This window comes from Phalaenopsis equestris, unplaced genomic scaffold (genome assembly GCF_001263595.1).
Source record: "Phalaenopsis equestris unplaced genomic scaffold, ASM126359v1 Scaffold218760, whole genome shotgun sequence".
In the NCBI taxonomy this organism is placed as follows: Eukaryota; Viridiplantae; Streptophyta; class Magnoliopsida; order Asparagales; family Orchidaceae; genus Phalaenopsis; species Phalaenopsis equestris.
In genome coordinates, this window is record NW_018237177.1 from 350684 (window position 1) to 373692 (window position 23009).

At 35.2% G+C, this 23009-nt stretch overlaps 2 protein-coding genes across 3 annotated transcripts in view; one reads left to right on the forward strand and one right to left on the reverse strand.

Moving 5' to 3' along the window:
* Positions 1 to 13404, forward strand: part of LOC110037329 — a 36639-nt gene extending 23235 nt beyond the window's left edge. For both annotated transcript variants that reach the window (XM_020741952.1, XM_020741954.1), the window contains exons 4-5: positions 7206 to 7280; positions 12742 to 13404. In XM_020741952.1, coding sequence (XP_020597611.1) covers positions 7206 to 7280; positions 12742 to 13240 — 574 coding nt within the window. In that variant the 3' untranslated portion in view covers positions 13241 to 13404. The remainder of the gene's footprint in view (positions 1 to 7205; positions 7281 to 12741) is intronic.
* Positions 13405 to 14401: 997 nt separating this feature from the next.
* Positions 14402 to 23009, reverse strand: part of LOC110037326 (long chain acyl-CoA synthetase 6, peroxisomal-like) — a 55137-nt gene continuing 46529 nt past the window's right edge. Inside the window, exons 19-23 of the mRNA XM_020741947.1 lie at positions 16481 to 16584; positions 16031 to 16116; positions 15242 to 15328; positions 15061 to 15147; positions 14402 to 14729 (exon numbers count right to left, since the gene is read on the reverse strand). Coding sequence (XP_020597606.1) covers positions 14643 to 14729; positions 15061 to 15147; positions 15242 to 15328; positions 16031 to 16116; positions 16481 to 16584 — 451 coding nt within the window. The 3' untranslated portion in view covers positions 14402 to 14642. The remainder of the gene's footprint in view (positions 14730 to 15060; positions 15148 to 15241; positions 15329 to 16030; positions 16117 to 16480; positions 16585 to 23009) is intronic.

Genomic DNA, 23009 nt, shown 5'->3' on the forward strand with positions numbered 1-23009 from the left:
TAGAGCTGACATTTTAAAAATCCATATTCAAATTATTTTTAAGCTCTAAGGGCCTAAATTTTAAAAGTTTAGATTCAAATTATCTTCAAGTTCAAGTGATTCACATTTTAAATTATTTTACAAGTTTGAATAGTGTAAAAGTTTTAAGTTATTTACAAGTCCAAGTCATTCGAAAATTTAGCAGCCTCCGAACATCAATCCCTATACGGGAGAATGTAACATTCCCAACTATTTTAAAAGACTCGCTAATCAGTGTGTGAGATACTGTGGTTTGGGAACAAAAAAGACATTATATTATAGGTCTTTGATGTACATACAAAAAGGATAATTAGGATCATAAATTTCATTAAATAGGTACTTTATTGTCCCAGAACGATACTTAATTCCCTCGATGGGTACTCATGTTTCTCAGGACGAGTACTTGAATCCCCTGATTTTTATAAAAAAATTTCCAAACGAGTTTGTTATTTCTCTGAACGGTACTCAATTTGCAAGTGCAAGTACTCAAGCTTCCTCACATGAATATTTTGAAAATTATCTTCCCACAACCACAACGACAACGGTTATGGGCATGGAGCTGACTTTTTACTTCAAACTAGAGAAGCGCAGACAGTTATGGGCATGGAGCGGGAGCAGACATACAAGTGACTTAATATTGTTATGTTTAATTAAACCTAATTAATAACAAAAATGATTTTTAATAAAATTTAATGCCAACAATAATATGGGGGGGTGACTCAATCATCTGCATGTTCATGCAATCATTCTTACATAACTTATTGTTTTGCATTTCTCTCACCATGTATTTACTTAATAACCGTTTGGGTTGAAACGAGATTGATTTGGGCTACATAGGGTCTATTAGATTTAAATGAAGTGGATAAAAGTTCTTATGCTAACCTAACTAGTAAACTTTTAATATTGCCTTTTGCATTGTTTGGCTTGCTCGCAGTTAAATAAATAAAATTTTTATGGTTTAAAATTGCGTGATTAGACATTGTTTGTTTGTGAGGTTAGACAAACTTCGAGACATTTTGAGGCGTAAACCTTTGACTTAACAAATTGCACAAAATAATAGGTATTAGACTGACAATAAAGTATTAAGAAGTGACATTAAAATCCTAATATCAAATTGTAAGAAATGTAAAATACATGTCAAAGAAAGATTACATATGAAAGTAATAACATAATATGTCAAATTAAGTTCAACAAAATAAGCCTCTATTGTTTTTTCTTTTCCAAATCAAAGTATGAATCAATCGGAACAATGTTTGTGGTTTGAATTTTGTTCAAGCAAGGTGGTTTTGATTGAATTATGTTTGAATTAGATTCGACCCAAGTTCAAATTTGAATATGTTCACCCGATTCCAAATACCTCTACTTTAAAGAGCAATTCGTGAATGCAAAAATGTTCTCTCATTAGAGGTAATTTGATTGAATTGCACCTACAGGCATATTTCCCCAAAAGAGACAAACATGAGAGCTTTTTTTATTTTCACAATTATGAGCGACATAAAATTTAATTTCTTAATAATAACAGGGTTTAGTTGATATATTCAATTTATATTTATTTTAAAAAATGAACCTGAACTTATAAATTCGAGACATATGTGTCCTAAATGTTGAGGCGAGGCGCACTTTGATATGTGCCTCACACACTGTAAAGTATATGCCTCTTAGAAAAATATTTTACTATCAATCTGGTGAGTAAAATAAATGCTTATTATTGTTGGTATATGCTATTTGTAGATGATAAACTTTGATGGGTGGGGACTCTTTCATTGAAATAAGTGAATAGTTCGAACAATTATGGTAATTGTTTGCCAATATTGTTGGGTTACTAAGTGATACATAGGGGAGATAAGTTAAGTGATATGGATTTTATATACAAAACAATATATACATGTATAGATGATGACACTTCTAAATTTAAAACACGAGTGGTTGAACTGGACAAGTATCCATTGTACTAGGTTATGATATAGTATATTTGAAACTTAAAAATTCAGTTTTTATACTATTACAATTGGTGGTCAATGCTATATGGATTTGAGAATTCGGTAATAAAGAAGTTATTGATAATAGCTAAATTTTATTTGATTTGTATGTGTATATATTGATGAATTTGTGAGAAACTATAAAGAAAGTTGGAAATAATTATATTAAAGAAATAATTGGAATAACCTATGTTTGTGGAGTTAGGCTTATCTTTTGTGGTTAAACATATAATGGAGGTGATATTGGAGTTAACCCAACCCTCTACGAAATGAAAATATTATTATTGAAATTCAAATGAGGTACAAACAAATACTCTAAAAAATAGGAAACAACGACACAAACACAAGGGACACCCTAAGGCGCGAATGAAGTAGTGGGGTGCGAGTTGAGATAGTGGAAACAGAGAGTTGTATGTGGTAGGAAGGTTTGGTAGCAGCAAGGGGGAGGGAGTCGTGCGGGTGGACAGTGGGTAAAGGAGGATAGTTAGGGACGTCAACAAACAGGTTGGCTGTGGGGGACGTGCGGCCATAAGCATTAGGAGGTCGTAGGCGTTCGCGACAGTAAACATGGAGCAGGAGAAGCGGCAACAAACAGGAGGGTGCATATAAATACTAGTAGATGGCTAGGAGAGGTGGGACCCCTTCTATTTGGGAGGGAGGCAACCCTATTTTCTTCCGTCAGTTTCATCCCAGTTGAACCGGTTTAGCCTCCAGAGGCAATGTTCGGTTCAGCCAGGAAAGCACTGCGTCAGTCTCTTGAAGTCGGGGGAGCTTTGACTTCATTTATTGAAGTTTCTATCTGCTCGTTGTCGTTGATGGAGCTGTTGTAACCTCTCGGGGCTGAGGGTTCTTCGACTGCTGCTATGACTACACTGTCACCCAAAACATTTAAGGAGCCTTCCCTATTTGTGAGCAACTATCCAGCTTCAACCCTAAACCCGTTAAGGAAATCATGTTCGATAGCTTACTGCATGGTAGCCACCATTCATAGAGATTTAAGCTACCTCACCTTTAGGTCGAGCTAGCTTCGGATACTTTGGGAGGATTCAACTGTCTTATGGTTGAAGCTGGCTCCACTGTCTCGCTATTCCCTGAGCCTCTGTCACCTCGAACTCTGCATAAAGTAAGAGAACGATGTGCTTTACATCCTTAGTGAATGAGTGAGTGTTTCTATATTCGTCATATTGAGTCCTACAATCATTTTGTCATGGACTCCCAGGAAAATGTGACAGACATCTATGGGCACCACATTGCACCAAACCTCATCCTGCAGCTGGCTCCCAATCGAAAACTCCACAAAACACCTTCTATCAATGCTAAGCTTGTTCTGATTCTTCAACCACTTTAGGGAGTACGGTTAAGAATGCCTCTGAGTTGTGAGGCTCAATCTGTCCACAATCAGTGTTAGGCCACATTTTTTCTGCTACCTCCATCGATGGTGATCTTGCATACCTTTTCCTTCATGATGCAACAAGTGTATAATATATTATGATGAAGCCATTATTGCTCACTTAGTTCCTCGGTCTGAAGGACTTGTGGAACCGCAAGCCTCTCACCCTCATCTGGTGGAAGCTGATACTCCTTACTATTTTCTTTAGTTGTTTCTTCGTCGTTAACTTCTTCCACTGTACTCTTCTCGGTAAAGGACATAACTTGGCTCTTCGGGCAACTAGAGGAAGTGCGCCCAAATCCAGGGCATCTAAAGCATTTTATGGATGATTCTGTTGTGAGCGTTCTACTCTTCTTAGGCTTCTTCTCATTTTGAGCGACTTTATCTTTATCCTGACCAGTCTTCCTAAGTCCCTGAGGTGTGCACTTACTGATATCTCCAATTGCTGGAGGCTATCTGAATGACAATAATTGTCTCCTTTGTTTTTGTTGTCTCTCTATTTTTAATGCTAAGATCTGGATATCTCCTAGTGATCAATAGGGTTGCAGTTAAACTATATTATTGATATTTGGCTTTAGACCCCCTATATATTGGACTATGGTATGTTCTTCTGGCTCGATCAACTCACATTTTATATGCAACTTGTTAAATTATGTCGTGAACTCTTCCATTGATAGGTTTCTCTGTTATAGGTGGTGAAGCCTTAGAAACATATCTTAACGGTAGTGAGGAGGTAAGTATTTTTTCTACATCTCATTTCTCATCTTCTCCCATCTAGTAATCTTGTCATTTTCTTTTCTCTTTCTTTGGCTATGCAAGTTTTCGCGCCACAAGGAAGTGCTCTTATTTCAATTTGATAGCTGCAAGCTTCACCCTCTTGTCTTCTGGCGCTTCTTTGTGCTCGAATATTCTCTCGACCGACTGCAACCATTCGATGCAATCCGTTGAACTCTTGAAGAACCACTTTTACTCCAAAACCTCTATATTATCCATTTTGCCTCCTCTCTCAACTTCCTCTGATGATAAATTCTGAAGTGTCGTAGTCTGTCCTCTTCATCACTGAAGACCTCCCTATGGAAAGGGTTCAAAATCTCATCCATTTCCCCTCTTCGACTTTCCCTATCTCGATCAAGCGTAATTTCTCCCTAGGTCTCGCCATCAATCTCCACGAGCCTTGGCTGAAGTCAACGGATATCTTACTATATTTCTACCCGAGTAGGTTCCGACATGTTTTTTCTTGATTGCATAATTAGGATCTGGGCTTGTGGAATTGGCAGAGGGTATTTGAGGATAAGAAAGAATTTTTTTGGAGTGGATATAGTTTGGGTATGGTGATGCTAGAAACCCTAGGATGAGACTAGGGTTAGGCCCCTAAGGAGAGGACGGAGTAGTGGGCTGCTGGTCAAAGCTAGCAGAAACAGAGAGTTGTAGGTGGTAGGTAAGTTTGGCTGCAACAGGGGGAAGTTATGCGACTGGACATCGGGTGAAGGTGGATAGGTAGGGGCGGCAACAAGTAGGTTGGCAATGGGGACGTGTGACCAATGTAGCAGGAGGTTGGAGGAGCAAACTTGAAGGAGCAGAAGAGGGACAAAAAACAGGAGGATGTGCAGGGAGGGCAACAACAAGAAGACAGGGGGATGGGGGAAGAGATAAGTGATGATAATCACCAACTTGAAGTAGGATTCATCCGGAGCACCACCTGTCATCAGATACAAAAAGAGAAAAGACATCGACTGTAGAAAAGTTTAAAGCAAAAATGGAACCCCTAAAACACAAAAAACACACATAAATACTAATAGATAGCTAGGAAAGGTGGGACCCCACCTATTTGGGCGACAACCCTATTTCCTAGTGTCGGCCGACCCTATTTCCCTTCTAGCTGAACTGGTTCAATCTTTAGGGGCAGCACTCGGTTCAGCCAGGAAAGCCCCGCGTCAGTTAACTCAAACCGCAACGGAATGAAAATATTATTACTGAAATTTAAAGGGTTACAAATAAAAACTCTTAAAAATAGGAAAACGACACAAACACAAGAGATGCCCTAGGCCGAGAAGTAGTGGGCTGCTGGTCGAGCTAGATAAAATGAGGAGTTGTACGTGGTAAGGAGGCCTGGCGACAGCAAAGGAAAGGGAGTGGTGCGGCTGAGCAGCGGGTAAAGGAGGATGGTTAGGGGCGGCAGTAAGAATGTTTTCTGTGACCACAAGTAGCAGGAGGTTGGAGTAGGTTGCGTTAGCAAAAAGGAGGAGAAGCACGACAGCAAATAGGATGGTGCGCAAGGAGGGCAGTAGCAAGTAAGCAGGGGGACGGGGGAAAGAGATAAGCGAAGGTAATCACCACCTAGGAGCAGAATATAGCCGGAGTACCACCCGTCCTCGAATACAACTCTGGTAAGGGAAAAAAACGCCGACGACAGAAAAGTTTGAAGTAAAAACTGGACCCTAAAACACAGAAAACACACAAATACTAATATATAACTAGGAGAGGTGTACCCCCCTTCTATTTGGGCGGCAGCTCTGTTTCCTAGGGTCGATCGGCCCTATTTCTTAGCAGAACCTATTCAGCCTCCATGGGCAGCATCCAGTTTAGCCAGGAAAGCCTCGTATCAGGAGGATATGAGATGCACCATCGTTGTGAGTATATTTAATATGAATGAAGTTTTAATTTAAAATTGGTTGACTAAAAGAAATTATTTCTAGAAGTTATCCAAAAATTTGTACAAAATATAGCTAATATCTCATTTTGGACAAGATTAGATGGAGAATTCGTGAATCCAAGCCTGACTAGTTGGGATAAGAGCAATTATGTGATGCACCATAGATATTCCTTCTAATCAGTCACGTGTAAATCTAGTATACTCAAAGTGGGTGGATGCACCAAAGGAATAAAAGCTACTAATTACTATGTTTCAAACGAAAATGGTGTATAGGAGGACAGTATATTTCAGACTAGTATCAGTGAAATCATGCATCTTGCCATATATTAAGGAAATGTTTTTTTGTGGCCAATTGTTACGAAACCTAATTTTGAAATCAATATAGGCTAGGTAATCCTACTGAGTGTTTGTTTTCTACTTCAAAGCTGTTTAGAAAATTCACAATTTTCTTCTTGGGAGGTTTGGGAATATCTGCTGAAATCATTTGAACTTCATTTTCTTAGAGAGTTCGTTTCATATATATCACTGTGAACCAGTTTATATTTTTCTCTTCATTTGCAGTGAACATCTGCTTTAAAATCTTGAGTATCTCATTCTAAAATAGTCCAAGTTCTCATGTTGCTTTTGAAGATAGAACCATGTTTTGACAAATGATGAATTTAATGGAATCTGTCATTTGGTTGGATGTGGTTTATAAATAAATAATACAAGAGTTCTCAAATGTGGTGATTTTATTTTGACTTTAAATGGGTGAAAGCAAATGAGCGCCAAAATGCATCGCGATTCTGTTGAGTACTTGGGTTACTCAGCGCTGTATTTTAAAGCTAGAAAATTGAGTCCGAGGTTTACGTTGGTAAAACCTTTTAAAATTGCTCACCATAAATGTACCTCTCTTGAGTTAAGGGTTAGTCATCGATTACCATTTACTGGTGTTTGTGATCCTACTTTATGGTGGTAGTTCATTACCAGATGTCTAGATTTCAACGTGAAAGTAACTAGGGGTTTTTTTTATTAACTAGGCAGTAGCAGTTTCTTTTATAAATTTATTACTTTTAAATTTTTTTCTGGTTGATTCCTCGCTTGTTGCTTTATAACTGTTTTACTCGCAAAAAATTGAAGAATAACATGTCTGTTGTAGCACTGATTTCATTCTACTGTGTCTTAGATCTCGTGGTGGACATGCAAGAAATAATAGTCAAGGATCAGTGTTATCAAATCAAACGGTAGCTCCATCAAAGAGGTACACTTTTGTTTTAGTATTTGCAAGTAAAGCTCCATAAAAAAGATGCATTTTTGTTGTAGTATTTGCTGGGCATAATTTTCAGGAGGTTGTCATGATTGTGTGTGCAATTATATTTCGCGGCATATAAAAAGTATTATTTATGTAGATGCTTAGAATGCTAGTATGTGTTTTTTGCAGATGATATAATTCCAATTAATGAGACATTTATTAATTGGTGAAAAATTAGAACAATTTACGGAATATTTAGAAGATAAATGCATTAAAATTAGTAAAATAAATATCAAGTATATGTTGTGTCATATAGTGTCATGTTAAACATTATCATTCAATATTATTAGAAAATTAGGTGATACCTAATTGTGCTATGTTTAGCTTGGATCTATTTATTACATAGAAAACTGAATGCATGCTTAATGATTTAACTTCTAGAGTTAATACAAAATGGCTACATTAGAGAAGTGTTTTGGGATTTTTGTGTGATAGCATACAGGTAAATTTTATAAAATCACAGTTAGGTTGAAGTTGGGTGTGGTAGAAATATTGAGTGAAAAAATCATTAAATTTAGGTTGAGTGTAACAGAAATGAGAATATTAAAATAGATGTATGGAAAAAATAGGAATGATAAATTAATAAATCATTATGTTAAAGTAAACACTATTATGATATATATTAAAACTAAGGTGACTAAATAGTCTTTAGTAGTTTGGACAAGTATGATGAAGGGTAGAAAATGCGTCTATTATTGAGTTGACAAAATTAGTTTTAAAGGAGTAGGAAGGCAAAGTTATAAACCTGAGTTGACATGGATGGATGTTGTTCCAAATAATTTGTGAATATAATATTAAGGCCTCCAAAGAAAAGAAAAGAAAAATGAGGATTCATAACATCAATATCAAATAGTTGGGATTTGATGATAATGAACAATGTGGGCTTCAAAAATTTGACTCGGACTCTTTATGATATTGAGAGTTTTTTTTTTTGTTTCGGGTCAAAATTTCAAAAGGCAGATTGCATTGTAGATAAGACACTACCCAGAGATTTTTCCCTCATTTTGTAGGACTCTTTGATATGGGGTTCGAGGTTTTTCATAGGTGCAGCCCCTATGGTTAATTACCCTTCTCGATAACGGGAGAGTACTTTTGATTAAGTATAGTCATTAATCACTAAATAATCAACATATAATAGCAACATATTTATGGTTTAAGTTATAAAAGTTATCACCTTGAGTTTAAAGCTGATGGTGGGGGAAATGATGATGAATTCGATCAAGCTCCCATAGTTTCGTAGTCCTGGGTCGTCATGGTCCCTGAGCTACTTTGCCGAGGTAGTAGTCGAAAAGTGCTCTGTCGAAATTGCTACCCTAAGTGTTAAGAGTATTGACTCAAATTTCAAAATATTGCTTATGACTTGGGAAATAGCCTTGAAATTTGTACACTTTGAAATGATTTTGGAACTTGGGAAATTGCAAATATTGTGATTTTGTACTACACAATTTTAATTTGGGCTTAAAAATGATTCGTCATGTGTTCGCTAATACATGATATATTGTGAATTCAGTTATGAGTTTTTAAATTTCAAAAGCTCTGAATTTAATTAGTTTCTTAACTCTTGTCACGATCAGACTCGGAATTTGGAAGTAACCAAGACGGGTACAGACCATCGGTCGGCGAAAATTATTAAACTATTCTATAACTAACATTTTAATATATGAAAGAGCAATTGAAAATGAATTAAAGCAATACAATTAATTTTTACCTCATTTATGGTTGACCGCATTTTCTATAATATTTTTTTTCTGTTATTGTTCATCTTTTAATCAAATAAATTAAATCTAAAAAATTAGTTTAAAATAATAGTAAATTAAATAGAGTTAGTGAATACTCATACTTCTAAACTATAATAATTTAATAAAAATGGAGACATGTATGCCAATTAAATTTTATATAAAAATTATATGGGTATTTGACATTTTGTACTATCTAATATAATCTTTTAAGGTGATTTTAAAATTCCACTTAATCTTATTATATCGTTTACATATCAATATTTTTTAATCTATATATATACATCACAGGAGCATCATCTAAAATTATACCATTTAAGATACTTCAATATTAATATTCTTTTTCATTTGCGTGCAAGATTACCTTAGCGTTTCCCCACTAGTATCACAAAGTGGTGGCTCTATAGTCAACCATGCACATGCAAACAATCAAAATAGTAAATCACATTATTAGTATTTTTTTTTCATTTCATTCAATAACATGAATCTTGCATTTACATGACATGCAAATATCAATGACATCACTCAATAAAATCAATTGAACTTAACGAGCTAGTAAAATATATCTAAGCAAGTCATAGAGAATTAAATTTAGAATAAATCAAATATTACTACGATTTAAAAGTATAAATTTCACCTCTATCATAGATAATCTAGTTGCTCTTCTATCTCCTATTTAAGATAAACGCCTATAAAATATAAAATATTTAATTAACAATTTACTTAATTATGATTCTAATTATTTTTAATTATTATAGTATTTCATTATTTTAATTAAGTTTTTTTTAAATACTTAAATTTTAAGTTTAATCATTGCAATTAATATTTATATTTAATATTGTATAAAATATTTTTGAGAAAAAAAACTCTAGACTTCCTTTATTTTCGTCAACCCCTTTTTCAGATCCAATTATGATTATATTAAATTCTTATTTTTATTATTTAATTAAAATCCTTACCTCTCCCAACAACTCGGTTCGGCTCGGTTCCCAAGAGATTTCTTCTTCCTTTCCACGTTGTCTCCTCCCCCTCCTCTCCTCTGTAAGAAAATTTTTATCATTTTTCCTCTGCACACGAGCACAATGGAGAAGTCTCCTCCTTCCTTGCTTCGGTCGTGACTCAACCCACGCAAGCACCCACAAAGAAAGATCTTCCTCCTTGATAACAACTCAACCTAGAACATTTCACGGAGTTCGTCCTCCTTCTTGACCACGAGCCACAAGCACTCACACAAAATGCGTTAAAGTTGAACATTTTAATTTTTGTAAAAGAGAATGAATCTGCTCTCCATTATCGGATACTATACCGGTAAAATGTTATAAAATATTTATAATTAATTAATAAACAACATCAGTATTTTTTTTTTATTAGGATTTCTTATTATTATAGGACTTAAAAATTCTTCTTTTTGTTCTTGAGTTAGATAATTATCCCACCAACCTTTGAGAAGACCAGTGAATCCACATGTTAACTGAGTTACGATTTGATGTGCACGATTACTATAACTCTGAGCAGCAGAGACATAAATCATTATTCATTGGAATACAATTTGTATTTAACGATCAGTCATACCGTCACTCTCTCATTAATATATATTTGATGAATTATAGTCATTTTGATTTTATTTTCTTCTTCATATAAAACATCAGTATGAGTAGATCAAGAGTAGTAATATCTACTCATCCATCGAGTTTAATGTGAAGATGAGATTTTATTGCCTTTTAATTTATGTATTTAGAAGAATTCTTATTCTAAATTATTATCTTGAAATTATTCTTCAATTTGTTCAAATTTAATCTTATCATTATCAGAATTTTCTCATTGATCATTTAATTGAGCATTTTTATTAAATGTCATAATTTTAGTATCTTTTATGTTTTTAATTAATTTTTCAAAATCCCGAGCCGACAGTTCTAAGTGGAAATTAAGACTGTGAGTTGGATATATAGCAGGAGCTGAAGAAATAATTGTTAAACTTACTTTCTTTTTATTTTTAGTTTTTAAAGAGAAAATAAATTTGTCTATTTTATTTTTTAGTTTCATTAAGTGATTTGAAATCAAAGATAGATTAGTATTTATTAAATTTAATTGTTTAATTAAACCAATAAAATTTTTGGTGGCATTAGTTTCTAGAGTTTTTCTAAAAGCATTTTATTCAAAATTTGGATTTCTATTATTTAGATCTATTACTGTTGGAACAGTTGGAGGATAAATAGATTTCATTATTTCTCCATAATTAATTTTCCAGTTTTTGGTTAACATGTCAAATTCATGTAATGTTTTTGGATATTTGATTACTAAACTATGTTAAAAATTAAAGATTTTTTTTTTCATAGAATCTGTTTTCATTTTCTTCAAAATAAATTTCAAAAAATTTTCTTCAAAATAAAATTCAGAAAATTTTCTTCTATCTTCCATAATATAACTTCGATACCAATTTCTTAATGAGTCATATTTAGGTTGTAGATAATCAGTGTTTAAAGTTTGTCTGATTTATTTTTTAGCGAATTCTTTAAATTCAATCTTTATTAAAATTAAAACTAGCTTTCGATTGCGAAGAAATGTTTTCTACCCTAGTTTGGTGTAATAGATTATTACTTGATAGATTTATTCGTTCTATTCATTGATTTATTGATGAAAGTTCATCAGAATCATTGTGAGAAATATTTGAACAGAGATAAGATATTCGTAGAAGAGTAATGGATCTTCTCAATCTTATCAGAACGTCTCCGTTAGTATCCCGACTAACTTGTTCTACATCGTTATTTATTACAATATGAGAATTAATAGCAGTTGGTAACTGCCGCGACTCAGGGAAGCTTCATCCCATTTTTTTGTCCTATTAGTTGCTATATTTGAAGCCTATAGATTAGTTTCTACTATTGTAGTTCTATCCTTAGTTTTCATATTATATTTGATATTTGGGCATAAAGTATTTATAATTTTAAAATGAATTCATAGATTATTGCTATTATTTCACATCTAGATAAAAATTTATACCTCTGCACTTTGATTTGTATTTTAGCTGCTTCAAAGAGATTTATGTCTGTAAGTGACTTACTTAAATTTTGAAAAAAGTGTTAAAAAAACTTACCGATGACACAGACTAGTTTTCATAACTTCCATTAACTATTGTGACCAATTCAGGCATTTTGCATCTCTTAAGCAAGCTAAAATTGAAGTGTTTAATTCTCGTAGTGTTAGAGGTTTAAATATTACTTGAATTAGCCCTATGTGAATATATTTATAATTTTTTAAGTAACTTTTTAAATCTTTTTGATTTAATAGAGAAATCATTTTCTCTTGTTCGTCTATTGTTAATGATTGTTCAACAGTTTTAATTGATGATTTACTTTTAAAATCAAAGGTTCCGATCTTATAGATTAGAGACTTTTTCACCTTATGAATATATAATCCTCAATCTAAAAAAAATATATACGTAATTTACCTTCACAATCATTCCCTCATAATATAAGATTTCAATTTGAAAACATAGATTGCAATAAGTTGTATCTTTCTCATTTATTTCCTTGCTCTATACTTCAAAACATCATGCTCATAATATAAGATTTCAATTTGAAAACATAGATTGCAATAACTTGTATCTTTCTCATTTATTTCTTTGCTCTATAATTCAAAACATCATTCTGTTTCTCCATCACATAAACATTCAGCTCCGAAAACATCAAACTTAAACCATCGCCGAAGAAGAAGCAGGGCAAGAATGCGGTGAAGGAGAGAGATCATCACGAGAAGAGCTACTTTCGTGCCTGCGAAATTCTCCTCTCCGTTGTCATCAACACGAAGAGCAGCCACACGGTTATCCTTTCACTGAAGAAATCGGCCCCGGAAATAACCCAACTCCTGTCCCAATTCTCTGCCAGCATTGCCGGAACCGGCCTCGCCGTCCTCTTATCGGTAGCATGCAAGACTCCGGCTGGAAGAATGCCGTTCAACTCAGCCAAGGTTCTGAACGTAGGAGTTGGTATAGGATTCTTCTGGCTTTCATGGGCTGTCAATGGGTTGCGAGAGACCATTTCTGAGATCAGCAGGAGCTCACAAAAAATTAAACTTACAGAGGAGGAGATAATTGGGAGGGTGGATGGAAGCGTGAATGAAGTTCTTTTCAAAGCTCTGGCTTTGTTAGCCATGGTTTTCTTGAGGTTTGCGTAGTTTTGAGGTTTTTTTCTTCTTACCTTCAAGTCCTATAGGATTTTTGGTGTGTAAATTTTGATATTGTATGGATTTGATTGTAAATATTTGTACATTTTGGAATCTATGACTTGGATTGTATCTGCTCTTTTTTATTAAGGGGCTTTTACATGCATACCGCACGATACTGTTCGTGTATTCGAGTATCTAACACCGAAATATTAATTTTTGCATTTATAATTATGAAATCCTTAGTATTAAATATTGATAATATAAATGTAAAAATCAAAGTTGAAGTGCGAGAATGGAAAAATCATTCCATCAGGACACCAAACGTAAAATTTGCATTCGAAATATAGTGTACATGTGCCACATGACAAGTGAGCCCCATCCTTCTAAAAAACCAACAATCAGTGTATTACAATAGAGCTGACGTGCTGTAGCAATTGCCTATTAAACTCCACATGCAAATTTACATCTGGTGCCCTGATTAAATAAACGCTCTCGCTAGAATGTGAATGCATAAATTCTTCTTATTAATTACAAATGCTTGCCGCTTATAATTTATGTAGTATTAGTTGAAAGAAAACAAAAAAAATGCTCTTATTATTAGTATTTGCTCTTGCAAGTGCTTATTGGACTCCAGACTTTGTTTTTTTAATGTTTAATATTTTGAAAAAAAAATTATAATTTATTTAAAAAATATGCTTATATATATAAAGTTTCCCTCAATCACTCTTTTCGTATTATGCTCACTGATAAAGTCCCCTATCCAACGAGGAATTATTGCGTACGGACACCGCATGCAGCCGCATGCATCTCTGCATGCGGTGTCCGATCCTGGCCGTAGATCACGGTGATCTACAGTCAGGATTATTTCTGTTTATTTTCAAAAAAAAAAAAGAAATTTAGGTGGGATCCACCGAAATATATCGGGACTATAGATCATGTGATTTACGGTCCGGATCGGACACCGATCTATATGGAATAATTTTTCCTATCCAACACTTGGCCAGAATCTACTAACATCATGCCCATATTCATCCCAACAATAATCACAGGGCATTTGCATACATGCCACCCAATTCATATGCATTTACATGTCCAACACCTAAAGTTCTTTATATTTATACCGCCCAAATCTTTCATATCACAGACAAAGATTCCACCATTTTTAACTTGTAAAAACTGAAATTGCATCTTTTTCATCAATAGCTAAGGCGGTATGTATGTAAATCTTCCATTTACAGATTTATCACAATTCAAATATATTATAGACCTGGAACCAATCTATGCTTAAGAAACCAACAATGCTTTCAAATTATACAAAATAAATAAATACGTTGCTCTATGCATTGAAGCCATACCCATACGTGACAATGGAGGAGGAAAGAGACCTTCAGTTTTAAACTGTTAATGGCGGTTACAATGATGGATCAAATTTGGATAGCTCTGCGTACATTGCAGTAATTACTGTTGCAAAGTAGGCCTTTGCCCGTGGTCTCTTCACCTATGTAAATCATGGTTTTAATTTCATAAGAAATTAATGAAATAATCCAAAGTATTGTTGCTCCACAATTTAGGTGATAAAAGTATAAAATCTTAATAAAATGAAGGGAAATCAACGCACGAACGGCACAATTCTTATGTATTTACATATCTAACACCTAAAGTTTATAAACCTATGAATGAAAAGGTGCATTTCAAAATAGTAGTACTTTTTGTGTTGTTAAAGATTTGAGTAGTATGCATGTGAATATCAAAGTATAGGTGTTAGGTATGTAAATATATAAGAATTGTGTGGTATTTATGTAAATGCCCCTAAAATAACAAATACTTGCCTTGAATGTTGGGGTTAGAAGACCATTCTCCAGGGTGAAAGGCTCTGGTACTAAGGTGACAGATTTTGCAAATTCAAAACCTCTCAGCTGTTCACATTTGGAGGACGGTTGTAAGAACATTATGTACCGATAATTAAAGTTTCACAAAGCAGCGAATCACTAATTAAGCAGGATGAAGAACCTGAGCTTGCTTTCCTATGTCATCCATCTCTGCGAGGACAGCAGCCCGCGCTCTAGGATCGGCACAGAGTTGTTTAAGGTTTTCATACTGTAAAAAAAAAAAAGAGGATTAATTTGTGAAGAGTGATTACTTTTCTGTGTTCCAACTATTGAATGCATTAGATTCCCTTCTATCTTATAATGTCTAAGTTTCTTTAAAGAGGGAAAAAAAAGCTAATGAAGATTGGACCGGACATTAAACAAGGGTTTTAAAGTTCAATAGTTCAATCGGAGTTGAATTGAATGACAAAATAAACATTTAAATTATTTTAATATAATTTAAATAATATAATAATGATGTCATAAAATTATTTTATCAATTTAATAAACAATATTTTAACTTAATATATTTCACTTATGGAGACAATTTTTTCTGTTTTTAATTTAAATATATTATTTTTAGCAATACGATCAAAATCAAAAGGTTAAAATCGGACAATATTAGAAACCGGTCAAATCATTTTTAAAAACCGGACCGGTCCGTTAGTTCAACCCTAATTCTGACAAGTACAACCCAGATTTTGTGCAACAATGATTTTAAGCTTGGATTGTACATGTCAAATGACCGGTTTATGGTTGAACCAGTTCTAACAGGTCGGTCCGATCAGGTTTTTAAAACAATGATGATCTTCAATTGTACTGAAGACTCTTAATTACAATTAAAGATGAATATAAGGTAATTGAGTAAAAATGCCATCAATAAAGAGGGAGAAGAAAATAAAAACTAAAGCAAGAACAATAAAGAATCCACCTTGATTCCTTCTGATGCAGCCCATGCGATCAAAATCTCAGGCTCAACTGCAACTATTGCAACTAGAGAAGAGCTAAAGCTGTCACCTGCATTCAAAAAGCATTATGAATGTGCATACTTTGCACAACCCACCTTAGCTTACTAATATAGAGTTTTGACTCTTCTTACAAATTTCAAGGGCTTTTGGCATTGCCTTTTTTCTTGGAAAATAGTAGGGGCATTTACAAACATATCACCCAAATCTTGCACATCATATAAACAATACCACCATTTCAACTTTTAAAAAGTAAAATGCACCTTTTCATGTATAGGTAAGGCAGCATCCATGTAAAAATTGAAGTATAGGTGTTAAATATGTAAACACGTATGAATTAATTGGAATGTATGCAAATCCTTCAAAATGCACACAAAGTTGAGGTTCAATATTAAGACAAAAGTATTTAAACTTACCGTAGATAAAGCACTGGGCAATAAATTTGCATTTTGCATATACATTTTCAATTTTCTCGGGAGCTATGTACTCCCCTTGAGCCAATTTAAAAATGTTCTTTTTCCTACAGTTTCAAAAAAAGGACACAGTCAGACAGCATTTATGAACTTTTTGTTATTCAAATAAAACATGGACTTGTAGGCATGCATCAAGCAGAGATGTAGAAATAACAATTTAAAAAGATGATTAATTACTAATCATGTAAATTTTCAAAGTTTTGCATGCATTTTTTAAAACATGGAGAGAAAGGAGTCATCTTGGATATATTCCACAAATAAGATTAAGAAAAGCAACTATGCACCTTTCACACATTAATTATCCACAATAAATTTGATTATTTTCTAGATAGACATGTCATAGGATCAGCAAAGCTTCAAAAAATGGGATAAGCTCCAAGATAACAAATCCGTAAGCATTTATAAATTATTGATTTTTGCATGATTGATTTATAAATTTATACATGGATTAATAAACATTCACATGGCTCACCGCCAAAATATCTGTAATCACAAATTAACACTACATCAATTCTTTCAGTGTAGGAGAGTGGGCCTAAGCATTAAAAGAGAATAACCAAATCTTGGCATAGTTTCAAGTTCATTGCATGGATCAAAAGATCTAGCATTTTTTGAAGTTCATTGTGTTTCTGGATTTGAGAAGATAAAAGCTTTGGATGCTTTGAAGCACCGTCAATGTTTAAAAGCATACAACTTTCCTAGAAATAATTCAAATCCTTCGAATTTCAAGAAGTATTATGGTTAGAACGACTTTAAACTACATCAATCCAATCTAAGTGGAGTTCTTAATACTTTTTTTTTTGTTTGTTTGGAAAAACATGTTAAAGCGAACAAGTTAAACGGAGAATAATTTATAATTGGAAGTTTTCAATAAAAATATTGGCAAACCTGGTGAATATAGTATAAATTTACCCTTACATTCTTACAGCTAGCCATTTCTCACCTTTGATTTCCTGGATAAAACATGCAAAAAGAAAAATAAAATAAAATAAACAATTTAAAAAGAGGCATTAACATTGGCACTAACCCCCATCTTGTCCTCATTTTCAAATAATTCTTGTTGAGTGTTATATTATGTATCAAGCCTATTTACACAACTTTGAAGTTATCTTTAATTTTTTAAAAATAATTTTATTTATGTGTTGTTTTTTATCCTTCTACATGCCAACATCACCAAGGTCTTTAATAGGCAACTCTAAACGTTTATCTTAGCATATAGTAGTTATAAATCACTTCTAGATTTGCCACATGTATCTTAACATTAATTGAATAATGTTAACGAATCTTTAGACACTTACATGCCTTGACAAATATGGAAATGGTGTTCGTGGTGTCATGTGGTGTTGCAGACTAACAATCCCCACCCGGCTTTGTATATATTAAAGAGATTCTGATATGGTTATTTTGAGATAGATTAATAAATTAGATGGCATATTATTTGGAGCTTTCACCCCCAATAAAAGTTCCTGATTTGAATTGAGTTTCTCATGCATGCAAGTCCCTATGGTTGATTACTCATCTCAATTAAAAGAGAAATTTTTTTATTAAGCTTAGACTATAAACTCTATGATGCTTTACTTTTAGTAGCAATAATTTGGATTAGAAAAGAAAGTATCTACTACCAGCCCAAAGCAAATGATAAGGTAATGATGACAAACAATCTCATGATTCTATCTTTTTTGAATGTTATGGACTTAAGTATATACTTAGTCAATAGAGATAGTCAAATCCAGTTTGATCGAATGATCTTCATAATTATGGGTTGTCATCCAAAATGACCTCATCGACTTGAGAAAATAGCTTGTCAAAGAGAACGAATTTACCTACTCTTGGTTATCAGAAGGCATCGTGCTCTATCAAATGCCTTGCGAATAAAAACATTTAAGCTCAGCTACTAGGAAACATTTGAGTTTAGGCTGTAATTGTCATATGATAATGCCATGACACAATCAAACTTCCACCCAACCAAAGGACGTGATGTTCATCTTAGCATAAGATTTTTGAATGTGATTATATAAACTTGATATAAATCAACTTTTTGTAAGCTTTAGGCAAACATAAAATTGTCCTCTTTTAAAAGATTGATGCGAAATATGGCTGCTCTCAGCATGAAACAACTAAGTTTTTGGTTGACTTCCAGTTAATATATATATATAGGGGCATTTACAAGTATATATATATATATATATATATCTGTGCGTGTGTGTGCGCACGCGTTGTTTCGCCAGGGTTTCGCTCGATGGAGAAACCCATTGTCGACTCCTACGCGCCATTGTTTCTTTTTACCCAACGACGAAGGGACTTCTAGCTTCTGCGGTTTCGTCGTCTCTCCTTAGCGCCATCCAGCTTCTGTGTGGATCTCGTCGAGCTGCAACTGTTCCGCGGCTCGTCATTTTCTGCCCTGTGCATGTGTGTGGACATCGTCGAGTTGTGACTGTTCCGCGGCTTCTACAACCGTGGTTTCGCTCGGACCTCTTCGGCTCGTCGTTTTTTCCCTCTGCCTGACTTGGTAGGGCTTCTCCTTGCTGTGATAGAGCTTCCTTCTTCTTCGGTTCAACCTGACAAAGCCTCATTTGCCCACGTGGTGGGTAATCCTCAGGGGGAGATGACAGTTGTCTTCCCCTCAAGTTATAAGGAGCATCGTGATAGCACAGGTGACTGCCCCTTTATTAAGAATGCAAGCAGAAAAAGTGAGAAAATGATTTTTTTCTCTAAATTAGAAATTTCATCCCTAACTGACAAATTAAAGATTGTTTTTATTGGAAAATTTCAATGGGGACACCCATCTATGAATGTTATCAGGAAAAATTTTGATTATCTCAAATTAGCAGGAAAGTAGAAAGTGGAGCTCATGGATGAGAGACACGTATTGATTCAATTAACCGTGCCTAAAGACTACACTCGGATTGGATTTTCTCCAAAAAATATAAGACTACACTCGGATTTTCTCCAAAAAATATCTTAACATTGTTGGTAAACCAATGAAGCTACTCAAGTGGTCTCCAGAAGGAAGAAGAAGAATGAAGGTCTACTTGAGTTAAAGAATCTAACGGATGATATTTTACCATTGGGTGAACCCTAGCACCAGTTACGGCTTAGTTGATTCCTCTTGGGCATCTTCGTGCTCGACTCCGTTCGTCTCTCCCGCTTCTTCTCCGGCTCTAAGACGAGTCTCGTCTCCCGTCTTCCTGTCTCGCAAGCTTTCCTGGCTAGGGATTTCCAGGCTCTGCGACTCCTCTGCAACCCGTCTTGCGGGTACCGCTCGCGTGATCTATAGTTGTCTCGTGGGTACAACTCGCTATTTCTACAGCTTATCTATGTTCGTCCCGTCTCACAGCGTCCTCCCTTTTTTAGTTTCGCCTATTTCGACACGATTTTTTTCCTCGTCTGCTTCTTCTCAGAACGCTGCACCTATCTTTGAGAATGACTTCGGACAAATCGTATGCAGCTGCCCTTGCCGGGGTCCACGCCTCAGGCACACTAAAATAATCATCTTTCCCTCCTTCGTTTGAATGAGTGGAGGACATCAAAAAACCTGGTAAGAAGAATGAGAAGTCTGCCACCTTTTTTATAGAAGCTGAAGGCATTCAACTTGCTTCCTCCTGTCGTCTGAATTTAATTGGAAAATTTCTATATGGTCATTCGAAAATGGAGCTCATTCGCAAATAATTTGAACTTATGAACCTTGTTGGAGAATGAAAAATTGGACTATTAGATGGGAGACACATTCTTATTCAAATTAGTACTGAAAAAGATTACATGCGCTTATTTGTTAGAAGGATAATATAGATTGATAACAGAACAATGAAGATTCTGAAATAGTCTGTGGATTTTGACCCACAGACGAAACCACCAATCATAACCGCCAATCATTCCGGTTCGGATTCGTCTCCCTGGTCTGAAATTTCATTATTTTTATTAAAAAGTATTGTACTCTATTGCCTCAGCTTATGGGAAGCCACTCAAGACAAACATTCCTACTTTTAATCTATCCCGTCCTTCTGAAGTCAGAATACTTGTTGAAAGAGACATCACTTCACCCGCTTCTGAGAAAATCTGGTTGGACACACAACACCATGGATATTGGCAGAATGTAGACATTGAATATTTTTTCATCGTATTGTTCGAATTGTCGTATGTTCGGACACTCAAGTTCTTAATGTCACCATCTACACCCCCAACTTAGACCAGAAAAGCAAACTGCTCCGCTAGAGTCTGTGATTTCATCTCCTCCCTCCTCTTGATCAGCTCCCAGTTTTTGATACTGTTGATCATCAGAAGGATACCCCGGATGACGTCATTATCCCGCAGACAAAATGACAACTATTCAGTCTCCAGTTGTAGCTCCCCCGCCTTTGAAACCTCCTATCGTGGGGGAGAGGGAGTTTCTTCAGACCTCGTCTGCCCTAGAACCTATTACTGATAATATAGGTGGAAATACTTCTACTGTTTCGCTACCGCCTCATGAGGTCCAAAAAAATGTTAATATTATTCAGACTCATGAGGATCAAGACGTGCAACGACCTAAACCTGTTCGACCACCTTTGGAATCAAATGATCAGAAGAGTCAATCAACAGATGAAGAATGACAGGTCTACACATCCAGGAGAAAGCAGAAGAATGAAGATTTACTTGAGCTCAGGAATCTGATAGATGATACTTTGGTTACTACGGGCAATGATACCCACCTTACCAATTTGTTAGCCGACTCACTTCCGATAACTGGAGGCAGAAGGACTAAAGTGGGACGTCCTAGCACTTTTGTGCCCTTTTGTGGCTTTTTGATTTTTTTATCTATGTATTTTTGCTTTATCTTGGTTTTGTGTATTGTATTGCATGAGTATATATATACATATATATATAATAGAAAAAGCAAAGCAAATATTATTACTAAAATCAAATAGGTAGTTACAACCAAACTCATTTGAAAGAGAAATTACAATAATCACGACCCAACAATACGTTGGAATAGAAAATAACAACAAACGAAAACAAAAGCTCAAACTAGGGTGGATCTCGGAGCAAAGGTGATGATTAACAAGGGATCAAAAGGTGGCGAGATGGTGGACGTGCTGGTCGGCCAATGGAAAACAACAAGGTAACGGCTTCCCAGGTTTCAGACAACAAGCAAGCAGTAGATAATGATGTGGAACAGTTGTTTTAGATGATGGCAACAAGTAGGAAGGAGGCAGGGGCAGGTTCTAGAGGCGGCGACATGTGGGAAGGTAAGGAGTGTTGGCCGGGTAGGCTGCAATAAGCAAGGATAGCAGTAAGGTTGTGGAGGGGGCAGTCCTCGTGGCACGAATAACAACGAAAAAAGCCAGGAATGGCTGTCTGATGGGGACGGCGAGCAACAATGGCAGTAGTAGCAGTGGGGAATGCATGGGATTGTAGGGTAGCGAAGGGAGGGGTGTCTTGGGGCTGCAGCGGAGGGGGGTGGTTGGAAAGTGAAGATGGGTGGTTGGAATGAATGACAACAAAGGGAAAAGTGACTTGAAGGGACGGAAGAGGTGGTGATTGATGGCTGGAGTTTCAAGAAGACAACGAGAATGCTGTTCGGTGGTTCTGTTAGCAAGGAAAGACACCGACGACAATGCAGAGGAATGTGGAGGATGAAATAGTCGGATAAAAATAACCCCGCAAGAACAAGCTACAGTTGGAGCATCACCCACCTTCAGATACGACACTTAAAGGAAAAATGAGATGTTGATGGCTGTCCCAATAGAAAACATATACAAAAAACAATATTACAACATATATATATATATATGTATATATATATACATATATATATGTATATATATGTGTGTGTGTGTGTATATATACATATATATATATATATATATATATATATATATATATATAGTTCCCTCACATATAACCTGAATTAGAAATAGAAAAATAGGAAAGAATTCGTAAATAAGCTTCAAATAATAAAATAAGAGGGCTCTATAGGCTAGAATGCACAATCCCGGGTGGGAAAGTCTCGCTTCAAGCTTACTACGATGAACTCTCGCCCCCGTTCCGGTAGACTCAAGGAACTCTTGTGGATACATTGCGATTCGTTTCCGCAATTAAAGGAAAACATGAAATTTCATGTTATGTCCGACCTCAATCACAAACCCACATCGCAGAAACGCTCCCGTTTTGGAAGCAAGAGACGTTCCTGTGTCGGTCTACTGAGGTTGCGGAAGCTTCGAACTCATCCATCAAAACTTTGGTCTCCTCATAGTATAGCGTCAGGTCGGTCATGCTGAAAATGGTAGAAATGTAACAATCTCTTGATAAGTCAATTATGTGGGTGGTCATTTCAAAGTACATCCTGATAGAATAAATATTCATTATTTGGCATAACAAGAATTGGAATTGCACGTGGATGAGTATCATCATGAACAAAAGCTTAAGTCAACAAATCTGCAATTGCCTTCTTCCACTCCTCAAACTCATCTGAGTATATTTTGGTAAGCAAGTA